At 42.5% G+C, this 15,749-nt stretch overlaps 1 protein-coding gene across 1 annotated transcript in view; it reads right to left on the bottom strand.

The window, feature by feature from the left end:
• The window catches only part of SORCS3 (sortilin related VPS10 domain containing receptor 3), a 589,937-nt gene that overhangs the window by 492,610 nt on the left and 81,578 nt on the right, over positions 1-15,749 (bottom strand). The window contains exon 5 of the mRNA XM_006166440.1: positions 5,896-5,963. Coding sequence (XP_006166502.1) covers positions 5,896-5,963 — 68 coding nt within the window. The remainder of the gene's footprint in view (positions 1-5,895; positions 5,964-15,749) is intronic.

The raw sequence follows: 15,749 nt of genomic DNA, 5'->3' as shown, positions 1-15,749 counted from the left end.
TTATTACCACTGAAAGCAAATAGGAGAAAGTCCTATTTCTAGAGGGAGGATTTCAAGCCTGTATCAGCCCAGCCTTTGGGACTTCACATATGAAGAGCCCAGCGAATGGGATGGAAAGCTTTTAATTAACAGTGTAGGGGAAAAAAATGTCATTCCAATCTGCAGTTTTGTTTCCATTAATTCACTCAGATTCAGTAGGAATTCCACTAAGGAATTGGGGTGAGCAGCTGTCGAGGGAGGGAAGCACATAAATAAATCATGAGTGTCATTAAAATTTGTAAACTAATAACTTCTGGGAAGTCTTAGTAATTATTATCAGGGTTTTCTTGGCAAACAAAAAATTAATAAATCCAAAGGTCTCCATTTTCTATTAAAAAAAAAAAAAGGCAGCATCCTCGAAAAAGGTCACTGACAGAACAATTAGAAAGGAAATAAACGGTGCAGACAACAGCTTGCAAACCAGATGAAAAGTCATGGGATTCCCTGGTGGCCGGAGGATGAGACAACTCAATACAAGGCAAGGGCCGGGGCAAGGCGGGCTGCTGCAGGGATTGGTTTGAGGCTATTATAAATTTCTGTGCAGGTCTTCAAACCCTTATTTAGTGTTGCCCAAAGTGCCAGGCATTACAGATCCAGAAACAACTAAGGCACAGGGCCCCTTCCCTTGAGAGGCTCAGAGGCTGTGAACAAATCACCACACTATGGAAGAATGTGAAGCTAGTGCTGAACAGAGGTGGGGCATTCCTTCAGGGAGGAGGGTAAGAGAAGGCTTCCAGCAGAATGTGCCTGGGTCAACATGCTCCATAAACACCCTAATTAAGAATTCCTTGCTCTCAAGCCCCTTTGCTCTGTGGGCCCTGAAGCCAGGTATACAGGAGGATGATGTGGAGGATGGCTATGTAGTCTCATTGGTATTGGAAGAGCAGACTATCTAACAAACTGTTGGGGTAGGGGGTAGGTGAAAAAAAGTAAGAGAGGACTGAGGTACAAAACCAAGGTCTACTACTGAGGGGGAACCATTCACTACAAGGGATTCCTGGTTCTTCATATGGCTAGGACCCCTAATCCAGGAGTCAAAGGAAAACTGTGGGGAACGTCACATCTGTGGAGACCTCACACCTGCAGATCCTCTGCCACATAAATCTCAGCTTTATGATCTAGGTAACAAACAGCCTAGGTCATCTAGAAAATCAGTCCCCAACCTCATTAATTCTCTAAACTTAAAATTCTATATGCAAAGTGTTTTTTTGTTGTTTTTGCTTGTTTTTGTTTTTGTTTTCTTAACAAAAAGGATGGCAACATACGTTGTGCTAAATGACTGATTTCCACAGCCACCTGTGTGTTGGTGAAAAACAATGTTGGGCACCACCAATATAACACACCAAGGAGAATGAATGTCACAAGGGCATGAAAGATGCTACACGATTTAATGCTTTTAAACTTTTTTTTGTCTATTTAGAGGTAGATGGCCTCTCAATTATTAATCCAGTGAGGCAAATAATTATATCACACTGTAGATTGGCAGGGGGCATCATCTTGTCGTGACAGCTGCTGCTCCAGGCTTCTCTGTTGTACAGAAAATTAAAGAATAATCACCGAATTCAATTTCACCTTGGTTAAGCACGTTGGGCCCAATCACAAAGCCGAAAGGGTGCATGTTTAATTTAGTTTCTTTTTTCTGCACACTGTATTAGGAAGGAACTCATATTGCTCTAGGCTTTCACTGTAAAATACATCATCATTATCAGCCCAAAAAAGATGATGGGGGAGATATTGATCTTTGAGGAATGAGTCAAGAAGATAGTAAAAAGTTAGAAGTCTTCCTATAAAGCTCCAGCAAGTTGGGAAGTCCCCCTAAAGTTTAGGAGCAGGAGCAGTCCCTTTCCTCAATCAATCACCCTCTCTCCGAGGATTCCCAAGTTGGACTTGTCAGATCTATAAAGGTCCTAAAACCTAACACAAAAATACATTCCCATATGAGGGAAAGCCCATAATATCCATCGGCTTTTCAGATCCCCAAAAGGTCACCTCATATTGACCTGTCTACATATGTCTACATCCTAATCCCTAGAATCCATAAGGGGACCTTATTTGGGAACAAAGGTGAGTAGAGGGCAAGACGGTTGCAAATGTAATTACATTAAGGATCTCAAGATGAGGCCATCCTGGATTATCCAGGTGGACCTGAAATCTGTTATCTGTAAACTATGAGCTGAGTAACCTCTTGGTTGGGCCTCTTCTGTGAACCCCGTGAGCCCCCATCCCTGCCCTGGTCCACCCCTCAGTTGTTCTCTCTACCTCCTGGTTTGTTCTTTTCATCCCTACAGATCAGCCTTGTTTCCTGGTGCTAGGGACATTTTTTCCACTTGCCAGACAGCATCCCTCCCATCCTTCAACACTCAGTTCAGAAAATATTTTCTACAAGTGAACATCAACTATGTAGAAATTGATAGTCCAACTCCCCACAACTGGCACAAGGGACAACATTCTAAATCACCTTTTCCCTCTTTATCTCCCCCCATTTCCCCAGTGCTATTATCCCTAAAGGTCTTTGCTAATTCCTACAGAACACAGACTACGTCCCCTTGGTGTCTATTTCCTTCAGACAAACCTCTTCAGCAATGGTCTTTAAAAACAAAATCAATAATGGAATGAAAACTCTATACAAACACACGAGGTTATAATAATCATTAATAATTACATTTAAGGACTTCCTACATATGAGTTACTCTCCTAAGTGTTTTTACATTTATTGTTTCATTTGATCCTTACGAGAAACCATTCATTAAGTTATTCATTGAGCAAACACTTATTAAGCACCTGTGTGTGTGACAGACACTCTTGTAGGTGCTGAGGAGCCAACACTGAATTATAATGTAAAAAGTTTCCTTTTCTCTACAAGCTTAGATATTAGTGGGTGTAGATAGATAATAAATAAATCAATAATAAGTAATTAACATGTCAGATGGTGGTAAATACTAAGAAGTAAAACATCTGAGTGATGAAATACGAAATCCTGAGCAAAGGCCACAGATTACCCGACCTGTGAGCAGAGAGGAAGTAGAGTGTTTGTCCTGACCCCTGGGAGCTCTAGGCAGAGTGAAGGGCTAACTATAGAGGCTATAGGGGATAATGTGGTTGGTGTGTTTGATAAATCACAAGGAAAATGTGGCTGGAACAAAGGTATGTCCTGTAAACCCCTCAATTAATATTTAGGGGACCTGAGACCTAGAGAGTAAATGGGTTGGATGATGGACCACCTAGAAGATATGTCTACATCCTAATCCCTAGAATCCATAAGGGGGCCTTATTTGGGAACAAAGGTGAGTAGAGGGCGAGAAGGTTGCAAATGCAATTACATTAAGGATCTCAAGATGAGGCCATCCTGGATTATCCAGGTGGCCCTGAAATCTAACGGCAAGTGCTATTAAAAGGGACTGACAAGGAGAAAAAATAGTCACAGAGGAAAGGACCATGTGGAGGTGAAGGCAGAGATTGGCATGGCATAGCCACAAGGATGGGGACAGCCAGCAGAAGCTGTAGAGGCAAGGTATGTTCCCCTTGATATCCTCCAGAAGGAGTGTGGTCCTTGATAACCCTTGACTTCAGCCTGCTGGTCTCCAGATCAAAGAGAAAACACATTTTTGCTATGTGAAGCTGCCCAGTCTATAGTTACTTGTTATGGCAGTCCTAGGAAACAAATACAGAAGAGGTGAATTAATAAAGTGCCCAAAGTGACAGTGCTCGTTGGGTGAGCAAATAGTCACTTGAATCTTGGCTACTGGACATCACGGTGCCCTTGGAGACAGCAGGCTGCACTGTCTCTTGGTACATGCTAGTACAGTAGCTCTTGGAATCATGGTGCATGCCCTTCATGACTTAAGGGCCTCTAACATTAAGCAACTGGCCTCGGCTTCCTGGGGATGCATCATCCATTCCAAGAACTGGCCAAACCTACTCTGGGATGTCAGGAATAGTTGTTTCCTTTTACAAGGACATTTCCTGACTTGTCTTATGACTTAATCAAGCAGACAGCACAGGAATGAAGCTTCAAGTATCATACAGCAGCATCATGCTCGAGCTTGAGGAAAGGTTTCTGAGGTTCTACTTCCCTGGGAAGAATCATGTGAGTGGAAACAGACATGCTTTCCTTTGTTAGAGGCATCCTAGTTACTTATACTTCTGCCAATTTTCACTGAGCAGCAAAATTAGGTTGAAGACATCCTGTGTAAATGGAGGCAAGCCTCAGTCAATATGAGCAATTAACCCCTAAATAGTGAGTAGATGCTGTGACTGCTCCCCCTTTCATAGGGGGAGAGGCTCTGACTAGTTCTCTGCAAACAAACTGTCAGGAAGCCCTCAGGACAAGGGTCTGAAGTGATGACGTGGCCAGATGAATGGCCTTCTGTGGCAGCATCCTCACCAGTGCTAACACACAGAAAAGCAAACGGGGCAAGATGTGCAGCCCCTCAGGTCTCATGGACATAAGCACAGAGCATGAAGCACAAAGTCACAGTAGCTGATGATACTTGCTACTTCCCAGCATGCCTGCATGTCAGTGTGACTGTGCAAATGAATGTGAGAGTTTCTACACGGGTGTTCTCTATCCAAAGAAAATCCTGGTTTCATGGCTTCATCAGAGTCAACTCTGACTTGAGCTATCCTTCTCCCTTGTCCCATACGCCCCAGCAATGACCATCAGGCAGACTTCTCTACTAGGTACAGGAAGCACGATTGTCTAGGGCTCACTATTTTAGAGGTCCCCAAAGTACTTTAATTTCTTTTAAAATCAAGGGAAGGACTTCTACACTACAACAAGTTTTTTAAGGGGCCAGTAGGTTGGTGTGGTAGTTAAGCCACTGGACTCCTACATGGCTGATCATGGTTCGAGTCCTAGACTTGGTGACTTGCTTTCTCACTCTCTCTCTCAGCATTGTTCTGGTGAGCACATGTGCCCTATATCAAATTAAATGATAATAAATTAAATTAAATTAATAATAATTTTTAAAAGGATTTTTTTAAATACATGATTTTACATGTGTGTATGTGTGTGTGTGTGTGTTTTCCAACCAATGCAGTGGTAAAATAAAACTTTCTATGTTATTTTATGTGGTTAGGGTCTCATGAAAACCAAAATACCTAGAGGCCATAAAAGTCATTGCAGGTATCTGTACCTGTTCCGATAGGCATTGCCTTCTCAAGAATCATACCTTCTTACAGAGTGGTGACCTTCCAGATGCAGAGGCCTGGAGACAGTCCTGGAGCCAAGATTCACACCCAAGGCAAGAATCCTTGCTACTGCAGGCTCCCTGATTCAGGAGCTCTTCTTGCTTAAGGCATGCTCATCTGATCTCTCCAAGCAGACCCTCAATCAAGTAGAATATGACACTGCAGCAATGCAGAAGCAACAAGGACGCCAGGTGGATTTGTGACAGCTCCCAAAACAGATCAGTAGTGTGCTCAGGGAATTCCCAGGGGTGGTTTATCAGTTCCACCTGGAACATTAAAGTGGCCTTGCAGGAGGAGACCATCTTATGCTTCTATGAAAACATGCTTCCCAATGGCTTAGTTTGAATTTCTCATATGAGCTGAGTCAGAATAGCCCCTGAGAATCTCTGACCCAGACTCTTAATAATACAGTCAGTAGCAAATCGAACTGCACTGCTGAAGCTGTTTAGCTAGCCATGGGTTTAGATTAACTAATGAGTTGACCTGGAAACACACCAAGCACATGCGCACGTGCCTAGGATCCTGAGGAGTGAGATGGCTGAGGAAGGGGGATCACTCATGATAGAACTCTGTCAAGGGGCGCTTTTCTCTCTCACATGCATACACGCTCTCTATTATACATGAAATCAATAAATATTTAAAGAAAAGAATCTCTAATCCACTTACCTCCAAAGCGAACTCTCAGTCACGCTCCCCAAGTTGAAGTCATACAGCTTCGTCAGGATAAGTATGACCTGCAAGGAGTTGAGGATGAGGACAGAGGAGAGGAACAAAGGGGGAGAAAAGAAAGCTTACTTTAGTTTGTGTAATAATATACAATGCATCTCATATCACCCTGAGGAGGGCTTAGTATTTATCCACTGAGTTGAGGGGTATTATAGGATCAAGCAAGAGGGAAAAAATATTAATTTAATGCATCCCTGTAACTGGCAGCATTATTTTAATCCTGACAGTGCTTTGCATTTGAAATAAAACATGCCAACAGGAATTAATTGGGTATCGACAGTTGTTTCTCCACATCTGTCCTTCTTAAAGATCAGGCGCAGGCCAGCTGGCTTTGTTCACCACCCAGGCCACCCAGACATCAGACGATGGGCTTGCTTTTGATCTAAAGATGACTCTGATTTATAGAATTGGACCTAAAAGAGAAAGAAGGAATGCGGCCTGATCCTTTCTGTTTACAAATGGGATTCAAAGAGACTTTGTGTTTCTATCAGTTGGACCTCAGCAAGCATAAATACTTGAATGGCAGGCAGGTTCATTCTCAACGTTTTATGACGCTACATGCCATTGGCCATGTGGCACGGGCCCCAGCATGAGTAAGCAGGTCACTGAACTCCACTGGACTCCAGGACACTCTCCTAACTCTGAGGTGAAGTGAAGAAACTCTGAGGAAGCTGCGTGTGTCAGAGAACAGGAGCTTTCTGTTACTCAGCTGTTTTCTGAACTAGTCTTGAACTTGTCTATTTGTTCCCATTCTCTTATACTTCCCCACGTGGGGGCCCAGATACCAAGTATCCCTCTGTCTGCCCCTCCCGTGCCTGGACAGTGGCTTACACAACTGCATATTCACAAAGATGCTAAGCACATGCACCTGAATCAATTTTAATCAAAACGCAGGTGTGTAATAGACTTTGCCTGCCTGTACGCATGATAATCCAGTTACATATAATTGTGTTTATCTAAATTTAATGCACAACTCATTTCACTTTTCTCAACTCCTTCCCATTCCACAATTTAACTTCCTCCAGTTCATTTTCACAGCAGCCATTAAACTTTTTCAGAGATAATGAATTTCTGCTACCAAGATGGAACTCTCCCATTCTAGGTATCCATTTAAGATTAAAGAAAAATAATCAGCCATTATATTGAACATTTTTATGGCACTTAACTAACAACAAAATGTTCGCTTTGAAATTTATTCTCATCTAGCACTCCATGGGGTCAATCAGCCCCATTTCCATTTATTCTATCTAAACTAAGAAAAAAAATTAAAAGCAAGGGATGTGACCTATGATAGGTCAAAATAGTCCATGGCAGAGTTGGCTTGGGATGTTCAACTGCTCTCTGACGCCCATACTAAAGGGCTTATCGCTTTCTTGCAATGTGGTGCCCTATGCCGGGAAATGGCAGGTTGGGCAGAAATATCAACAGCATGGCTGTGTAGAGGAGTGGAATCCACCAAGTTACTGGTCTTTTTACCCCAGTACAACAACAAACAATGAAAAACCTATGCCTGGGAACCAGCAGTTAGCGTAATGGCTATGTCGCTGGACTCCCACGTAGTCTACCGCGGTTCGTGTCCCGGACCCGGTGGCTTAAAACTCACGCCGGGCGCATGTGCGTGCGTGCCCAAGATCCCGAGAGGAGAATGGAGGAGAGGGGATTGCGGCGTGACCATCCCCCCTGGGGGGTGATTTCTCGCTTTCTGTCTCTATGTCTCTCTCTGTCTGGCGAGCGCACGTGCCCTACAGTGAAAATCTCTCCAAAAAAAAAACAAAAAAAAACCTATGCCAAGAATTTTCTTCAGGGTCATTTAGTCTTTGCCTTTCTCATTAATGGCTAGTCTCCTCATTTATTAAAGCCAGGGACTAAAGAAAATAAGAGACATATTCATATTCTCCCCAACCAAAAGTCTAACAATAGCCAAGATAATTTATTTGTTGAATTAATATGTACACACACACACACACACACACACACACACACACCAGAGTTCCTCTCTGCATTGGATCTTTTATCCTCTACAAAGTCATTCTCAAAATCAACATGTAAAAAGCATGGGAGGCAATGTACAGATCATCTCAAATTCTGGAAAAACAAGCTCAAATCTATGCTCTATGAGGAATGACTCAAGATGACCATCTAGGGCTCTGTAGGAGCAAGTTAGACCACCTCCATTTCTTCAGGGATATAAGACAGTCTCCAAAAAGTGCAAAATGTATGCAGAGAGAAAAGAGATGTTAAGTACAGGAGTTCTACTAACTAACAAGGCTTCTAACATCTGGCTCTGAAAATTCTTCGAACAACTGGATCTGGAAAACCTTTCTCCTTATCCAAAACTGGAACCACCCTTCTTCTTTCCTTCCCTTTCTCCCTTGCTCCCTCTCTCCCCTCCCTCCCTCCCATTCTTCCTACCTTCCTTCCTCTATTGAGGAAGATCCAGATCCTACCCTCCAGGCACTCACAGTCTACTAGGAGGGAAATCCCAGCAATGTTCAAGCAAGCAAATCCTTTACACTGCTGCTACGGAGGCTGCAGAGGGAAGTACAGAACTGGTGAGGCACCAAACCCAGAGAGTGGGTGAAGAAGGTCAGAAAAGGCTTCCGAAAGGTAAAACTCAAATTAACATGCGAGAAGAGTAGAAACCACCTAGTTAAAGGGCAATGGGAGAGCACATCTGCATAAAGGAGTCACTATGAACATACTCAAACATTTCAGAAATAAGCTGTCGAGAACATTACACTCTTCTTAGCTTCTCTTTTTCCTTCAGGAGCTGCCATGAACATGTGTATTTCAGATCTCCAACTGCAAGGAATGTAACTGACTAAGGACTTCAGCTGCCATGCTCTGAAATCCATTGCTATTTTCTGGCCAACTCCATACCTCCCCAAGAGCTGCCTCCTGCCAGAGACTAAGTGTAACCGGGATGTGAAGGCAGACCCATTTCAGAACAACATGAGACTCCAATGATACTTGACACTGACTTTAGGATTCCCTCACAGCATTACTGAACTTTCCATAGAAATTTACTACACTCTGTGATGCTCCCAGTCAACCTTCTTCCCTTCCCTGTCTCTTACTCCGAGGCATATCGGAATCTCAGTCTAGCAACTGTCCCAATTTCTTCTAGTTCCTTTTCCATTATCTCTCTCAGGCATTTTTCCTAATAAATTTCTTGGACATCTAATTTTGTCCTACTGTCTGCTTCCTGGAGGATCCAAAGTAACACATCTTTCCATACCTCTATGAATATTATTTCTGCCTTCATGGCACATGATTCCAGTTTTACTTAACTCATTCACAGAAAACTTTTTTTTTGGAGAGGTTTTTGCTATAGGGTGCATATACTTGCCAGAAAGAGAAAAACAAAGACAGAAAGTCAGAAATCAACCCTCTCAGGGGGGATGGCCACACCACAATCCTTTCTCCTCCATTCTCCTCTCGGGACCTTGGGCACACAGACACATGCACCCGAAGTGATTTTAAGCTACCAGGTCCAGGATTTGAACCATGGTCGACTACATGGCAGTCTAGCAACATAACCATCATGCCATCTGCTGGTCCCAGGATCAGAAAATTTTACTAGCTTCTTCTACCTATGGATGAAATCCAGAGTTCTTATATTCATATTTAAGCTTCTCCATAGTCTGGTCCACACATACTACTGCAACTATTTTTCTAGTTTTCAAAAACCTGATCTCTGCTTTAAGCAATCTAAATTTCCCATGACACTTCAGATATGCCAAACATATTCTCATATCTCTGCTTTATTCATGCTATATTGCTACATCACTGTTTGCTCCTAGTCTTCCATTACTGCCTATATTTTCCCACATGTTGCTCAATAAATAATGCAAACAGGACCAGCAGTTGGCATAATGGTTACATCGCTAGACTCCCACGTAGTTGACCTCAGTTCAAGTCCTGGACCTGGCAGCTTAAGACTAACACTGGTCATATGTGCATGCATGCCCAAAATCCTGAGAGGAAAATAGAAGCCAGGGATTGTGGCATGGCCATTCCTGCCTGCCACTCACCCCCACTCTGTCCAGAGGGGTGATTTCTTGTTTTCTGTCTCTCTAGTGAGTGCACACACCCTATAGCAAAAAATCTCTAAATAAATAAATGAATAAAACAATGCAAAACCCATCTCCTCCAGGTAGCCTCCCAGGACTATTCCAACATCAAAGTTTTATTTCCTCAGAGGTCCTATTTGGCTTAAAACTGAATCACATAACTTATTACTTACATACTATCTTGATAGCTTCAGTATGTTACATGAGTTGCCTTCTCAACCGGATTCTGTACAACCTAAGGTGAGGATCATGTTCTGTACTTTTACCTCCTTCACAGACTGTCAGCACATCAAAGTTCTTACAGAATAATCATTTGAGTCAATAAAAGATACTGAAGTTTCAGTGGTGTATCACAGATTTTAGGAGGAGATGGTTTTAAGCTTTATTTTATAGATGAAGAAATGGAGGCCCAGAAAAGGGTTATGATTCAAGGTCAAGTCCTAGTCATGTTTGACCTTAACCAGTGCCCCAAGGTAGTGCTCGTCCCACTCCATGAGTAAAGTTGGAGACTGACAGTCCCTGGGAAGCCTACTGAATTCGAATTCCTTGTCCCTAGCTCCAGCAAGTGTGACCTGGTAGATGCTGAGTTGGTCCTGAAATCTGTGAGGACCAGAGGACCGCACTTGGAGAAAGACGACCTCACCCATGATTGCTCTCTCACCTCTGTGCTGCAAGGACCCCCTACCCCACCATGGTGAAATCCCAACCTAGCAAAACATGCCTTCCTTTAAATCGAATTTAACTTTACAAATGAAACGGGCAGTAGGATATGTATGAGAAAGACACCTCCGCAAAGTCACACCAGTATTCCCTAGAGAAAAACTAAAAATGCTGAGAATCAGGTGCTAGAACCTTCCTTTCCCCTGGAGCCCAGCACAGAAGGGATTAATTAGAGCTATGAGATAATAATGTAACCTTCAGGCTTATGACAGTCTGAGCCAAACAAAAACAAACAAACGAATAAACAAGAATGAAAGAAAGACTGCCCTCACTCAGAGCTTTCCAAAGACCACCATGGAGCTGAGAATAGTCAGGGAAGAAAACTGAAAGCAGATGCCATAAACCCACCTAACAAGCCTCGGGACTATTAATGAGAAAGAGGAGATACCAGTGTCTCTCAGGAAACGCCAGTGGACAGATGTGGCATACAGAAAAGGTGGAGGGGCTAACCCTGGATCCAGAGCAAAGCCTGACTTGCCTTGCCTTCAGCTGAGGCCCCCAGAGTGACTGGACAGGCAAATTCAAATAAGGAGAAGCTGGGAGCAAACATTAATCAAATCCATACTAGGTACTAAATAAAACACTGCGTGATTCTCAATCCTCATAACTAGCCTTTGAGAAAGGACGGATACTATATAAATTCTCATTTGATGGATGAGGAAACAGCGGTCCAAAGGGTGAGCAAATTGCCCCCATGGCACTCAACGAGCAAGGGACACCTCCAGCATTACCACCCAGGCCTCCATGATTCGACTACACATATTCTGCTTTAACACAATGCCCTCCTCCCTCTTTTCAGCAACCGTTTATGTGGGCTTGCAGCGAGCACAGCAATGAGCAGAAGAAAAACATGCCCTTGCCCTCAAGGAGCTTGTCATTCATTCATGAATTCCACAAATATTTACTGAGCTCCACACATGTGAATTAGAACAGCATCTGATGAACTCTAGAAGTCAGGGAGCCATCCAGAGCTTAAGGCCCAGAAGTGAAAATAACTATTTTCTTCATTCTTAAGAAAGAAATGGGAAACAGATATGTAGTGAGAAAAAAACTAGACAAATCACTGAGAGACCTGTGTTTATCAAATAAGCTCTGTCAAGTAAGTGCATTTTTTTACCTAACTGGGGGGATTTTTGACAACTGGAGAAATGAAAATAAATTGAAATTAATTAATGATTAAATACCATCCCTTTCTTCTTATAAGCTGTATATACACATACACATGCACACACATAGAATAGTAGAGAAGTATATGTGTGTATGTGTGTGTTCATGGGTTTAAAATATGACTGGGGCCAGTCAGTGGTCTAGTGATTAAGAGAGCTGAATCCCACATGGCCAACTGCGTGGTTCAAGATACGCCAGGAGTGTGTGCATGCATGCCTAAGAGCCTGAGAGAAGAATGAAGAGGGGATTGCAATGTGGCCATCCCCCTAGGGAGTGCTTTCTTACCTTCACTCTGTCTCTGCATCTCTCCGGCAAGTGTGTGTGCCCTACAGCAAATTTTGAAAAAGGGAAAAGAAAAGAAGGAAAGAAAAGGGAAAGGAAAAGAATGGAATCAGGTCTCATTCAACTCTGCATACCCAACAGCCAGCATAATGCATGATACATGCCAGGTACTATACAAGGTCCTTCAGATGAATTATAAATATATGACAATAAAAAAATGGGATGAAATGATAAATGTATGAGAGAGGTATGGCTAATGTGCTATAAGAGTTGAGAAGAGGAAGCAATTAAGTCCAGAGAACGTGATCAGCAAAGTCTTCATGAAAAAGAGTTATATGAGCTGGTCCTTAAAGCGTGGAAAGAATTTAGATAGACTGAAATGGAGTTTGCTTGACTGCTTGATTGTTCTTTCCTTCTTTTTAAATTAAGCAGGGGTAGATAGAAAAAAGAGAGAGGAGGCATAGCATTCTGACTACAGGAAACAGGGAGGCAGAGAGCATGGGTCCATAGAGTAAGAGCAGTCACGTGTTGGGTGCAATGTAACATATACACTCCGAGTCACAGGAAGGTTGTGCTGAGGAGAAGGCACAGAGGATGGTGGAAGGGGAAGAAGGGAGGAATTACTAATTAGTGTAGTCGATTCAAGGTTGAAAGAAAGCTGTGTATGGGTGAAGAAGAGGGTGACAATAAGGGACTATATTGTAGTAAGGGAATATATATATAATGCATATATACATATATATACATATATATGCATACACACATATATATATATGCACACACATATATTAAAGTTCTTATTACATACTAAGATGACAATAAGGAACATGACTGGCATTTTACAATGTCAGATGGCATTTTTTTGTTGATCATCACTTCCAGTTTTCTTGTCCCTAGGCATCTATCTCATCTTCTGTGTCCCCAGATGTTTAGACCAACTACAGACACACACAATACCAGCAACTAATACTTTTATTTTTTTCACTTCCACTTCTCTCTCTCTCTCATTGATCTATTCTTGTCCTATGTCAAACACAATATAAATTCCTGGGTGATAAGGTGATCCAAAGATCATTTCCTTATCATCCCAGAATGTAGTCTTCCATGACCTGCTGCCTTCCAGAATTATCTGTATTTGAATTAAGGAGTTTATGTTCCTAGTAGGATGAGGAGAGTGATATCTGGAGCAAGGGAGTTTTGAAAACTCTTTACATAGCACCTCCTATTTTAGAGGAAGTTCAGTCTCCATCATACCCAAGAATCTGTCTAAATTTTCTCCACATCTGAAATCACCTACCCCCATTGGGTCCAGTCCTCTTCCTCCTGGAAGGGACCTGCAGCACAGTTTAGAAAGCTCATGGCACTTGGAACCAGAGGACCAACTGTATGTTACTGTGTGAGGCTGAGCAACTCCTGTAAATTTTCAGAATGGGCTCCATCCAACTCCCTGATATAGAGGTAATGAGATATTTCCCCTGGACAATCCCACAGAGTTATTGGTTCAAATCAAATAAGAGGAGCTGACCTGCTCTATAAGCTGTTTTATGCAAATATGAGTTATTAGTATGACAATGATTCTTCCAGAGAGAAGGGCTCCCAATTATCCTTATTTGGTAGGGAGGGGATTCAGCTTCTAGAATTGCTAAGCTCCTTCTAAAAAATACCCATTCATTCTAGACCCTAATTGCAGTACAGAAGGCTGCAAAGCAGAGCCAGTGTGCTCACCTGGCTCTTCCACTCAGCTTCAGAAGGCAGGCAGGAAGCCCCGGGGGATTCCTGTCCTCTGAAAGGATAATGCATAATCTGCAAATTCATAAATCACTAGGCGCTCTCGCCCGTGAGCACATTCACTGAAGTGAAGACCTTTAATGCCTGTAAAATTTTACTCTAAAGGAAAATTACTTTAGTTCATTAAACCTCCTGAAATCTTTGTGCCTTTAAATCCATGGGGCTCTATGCAGATCCCCTTCCTGTCCTCCTCACATTTACTACCTTGTCTTGCCCCAATTCAACAATTATTTGCTTCCTACCAACTGGGATAGGAACATACTGGCTTTTCTTACCAAGAGCAATTAGCAACGGTAACATAAACAGGGATGCCTACACACACACCTCAGAGACTGCCTACATGAGTGTGTTTCAAGTTTCACCAGACTCTTAGGAGTACCGGAGTCTTCCTTGCACCTAGGGCAGCCTTTCCCTCCAGCGAGTAGAAATTGAAGGTCTATAATCCAGAACCCAATTGACTCACAGTACAAGAATATCTTAGTACCTGTTAATTGTCCAGAATAATGTAAACAGTGCTTCTCACCATCAGGAGTTTACAATTCAGTAGGGAGAGCAACGAATTAGTACAAGAGATACCGACTTATGGGCCACCTGAGGTTGATTAAGGCAACTGGATCCCACATAGCCTACTGCATGGTTACAGACTCAGACCTGGCAGTTTGAGAAACACGCCAGGTACATGTGCATACATGCCAAAAATTCCAAAAAGAGGGCAAAATGGAGAAGAAGAAATAGTAGTGTGATTATCCCCCATGAGGAGGGAAGCGCTTTCTTACTTTCCCACTCTCTATCTCTCCCCAGTAAGTGCAAGCACCCTCTGGAAAATTTTAAAAACGGAGAGAGAGAGAGATACTGCCTTCTCCAGTATGTAATAGGTGTAACTTCACAGAAGTATTAATTAACTCTATTTCTCTGGTTTGCTAACGGGGTATCATCAACTGTACATCTGAAGACAGAACCTCAGCATGACCTTTGTTCCTTTCCCCATCTCACACACAGCAAGAGAAAACTGAGTTTAGGAAAATGTGCTGTAGTTCACAGTATTTCCCAATTTCAGAGCCTCATAATTTTCTCATCAATCTACCAAACAAATATGTATGAAATGCGTCCTTTTTGCCAAGTGCCATGGATTCAGCAGTGAAGAAAATACACCAGCTTCTTTCTTTGACCTCATGAAGTTTATATTCTAGCAGGAGAGATAAAAAAAAAAGAAAAAAAAAACAGGTAAGTAAAGGACATAGCAGTCGGATGGTGGTGAGTGCTATGTAGAAAAAAATAAGCAGGAAGGAAAAGAGAAATTGCTGACATGTAGAGATATGGTATGTCTCCTGGTGGGGGCGGGAGTAATAAATATAGAGCCTAGGAGAGACCTCTATGAAAAACTGACACTTGAACAAACTTCTGAATGAAGTGAGAGAGTATGTCATGGGGCTGAGTAATGAACGTTGCAGGCAGAGGAAACAGCAGATGCAATGACCCTGAGGCAGGACCGTGCAGGGCTTCCTTACAGAATAGCAAGGCAGCTAACAGAGCTGGATCTGAGCAGCAGGAAGACTAGGCAGAGATAGGATGAGGTCAGGGAGATTTTGGGAGGTTTGGATCTTACCAGGTCTTGGCAACTACTGTAAGAACTTTTGTTCTTAACAAAAGTTAAGTGCATGAGACAGAGAATCACAGGAGGATTTAAATGGAGGATTTACATTTTCTTTTTTTTTTTTTTTTTTTTTTTTTTTTTGGGGGGGTTTTTTTTTATGGGGCGGGTGC

This window comes from Tupaia chinensis, unplaced genomic scaffold (assembly GCF_000334495.1).
Source record: "Tupaia chinensis unplaced genomic scaffold, TupChi_1.0 Scaffold144255_1, whole genome shotgun sequence".
Lineage (NCBI taxonomy): Eukaryota > Metazoa > Chordata > Mammalia > Scandentia > Tupaiidae > Tupaia > Tupaia belangeri.
This window is presented reverse-complemented; position numbering and strand designations above follow the sequence as displayed.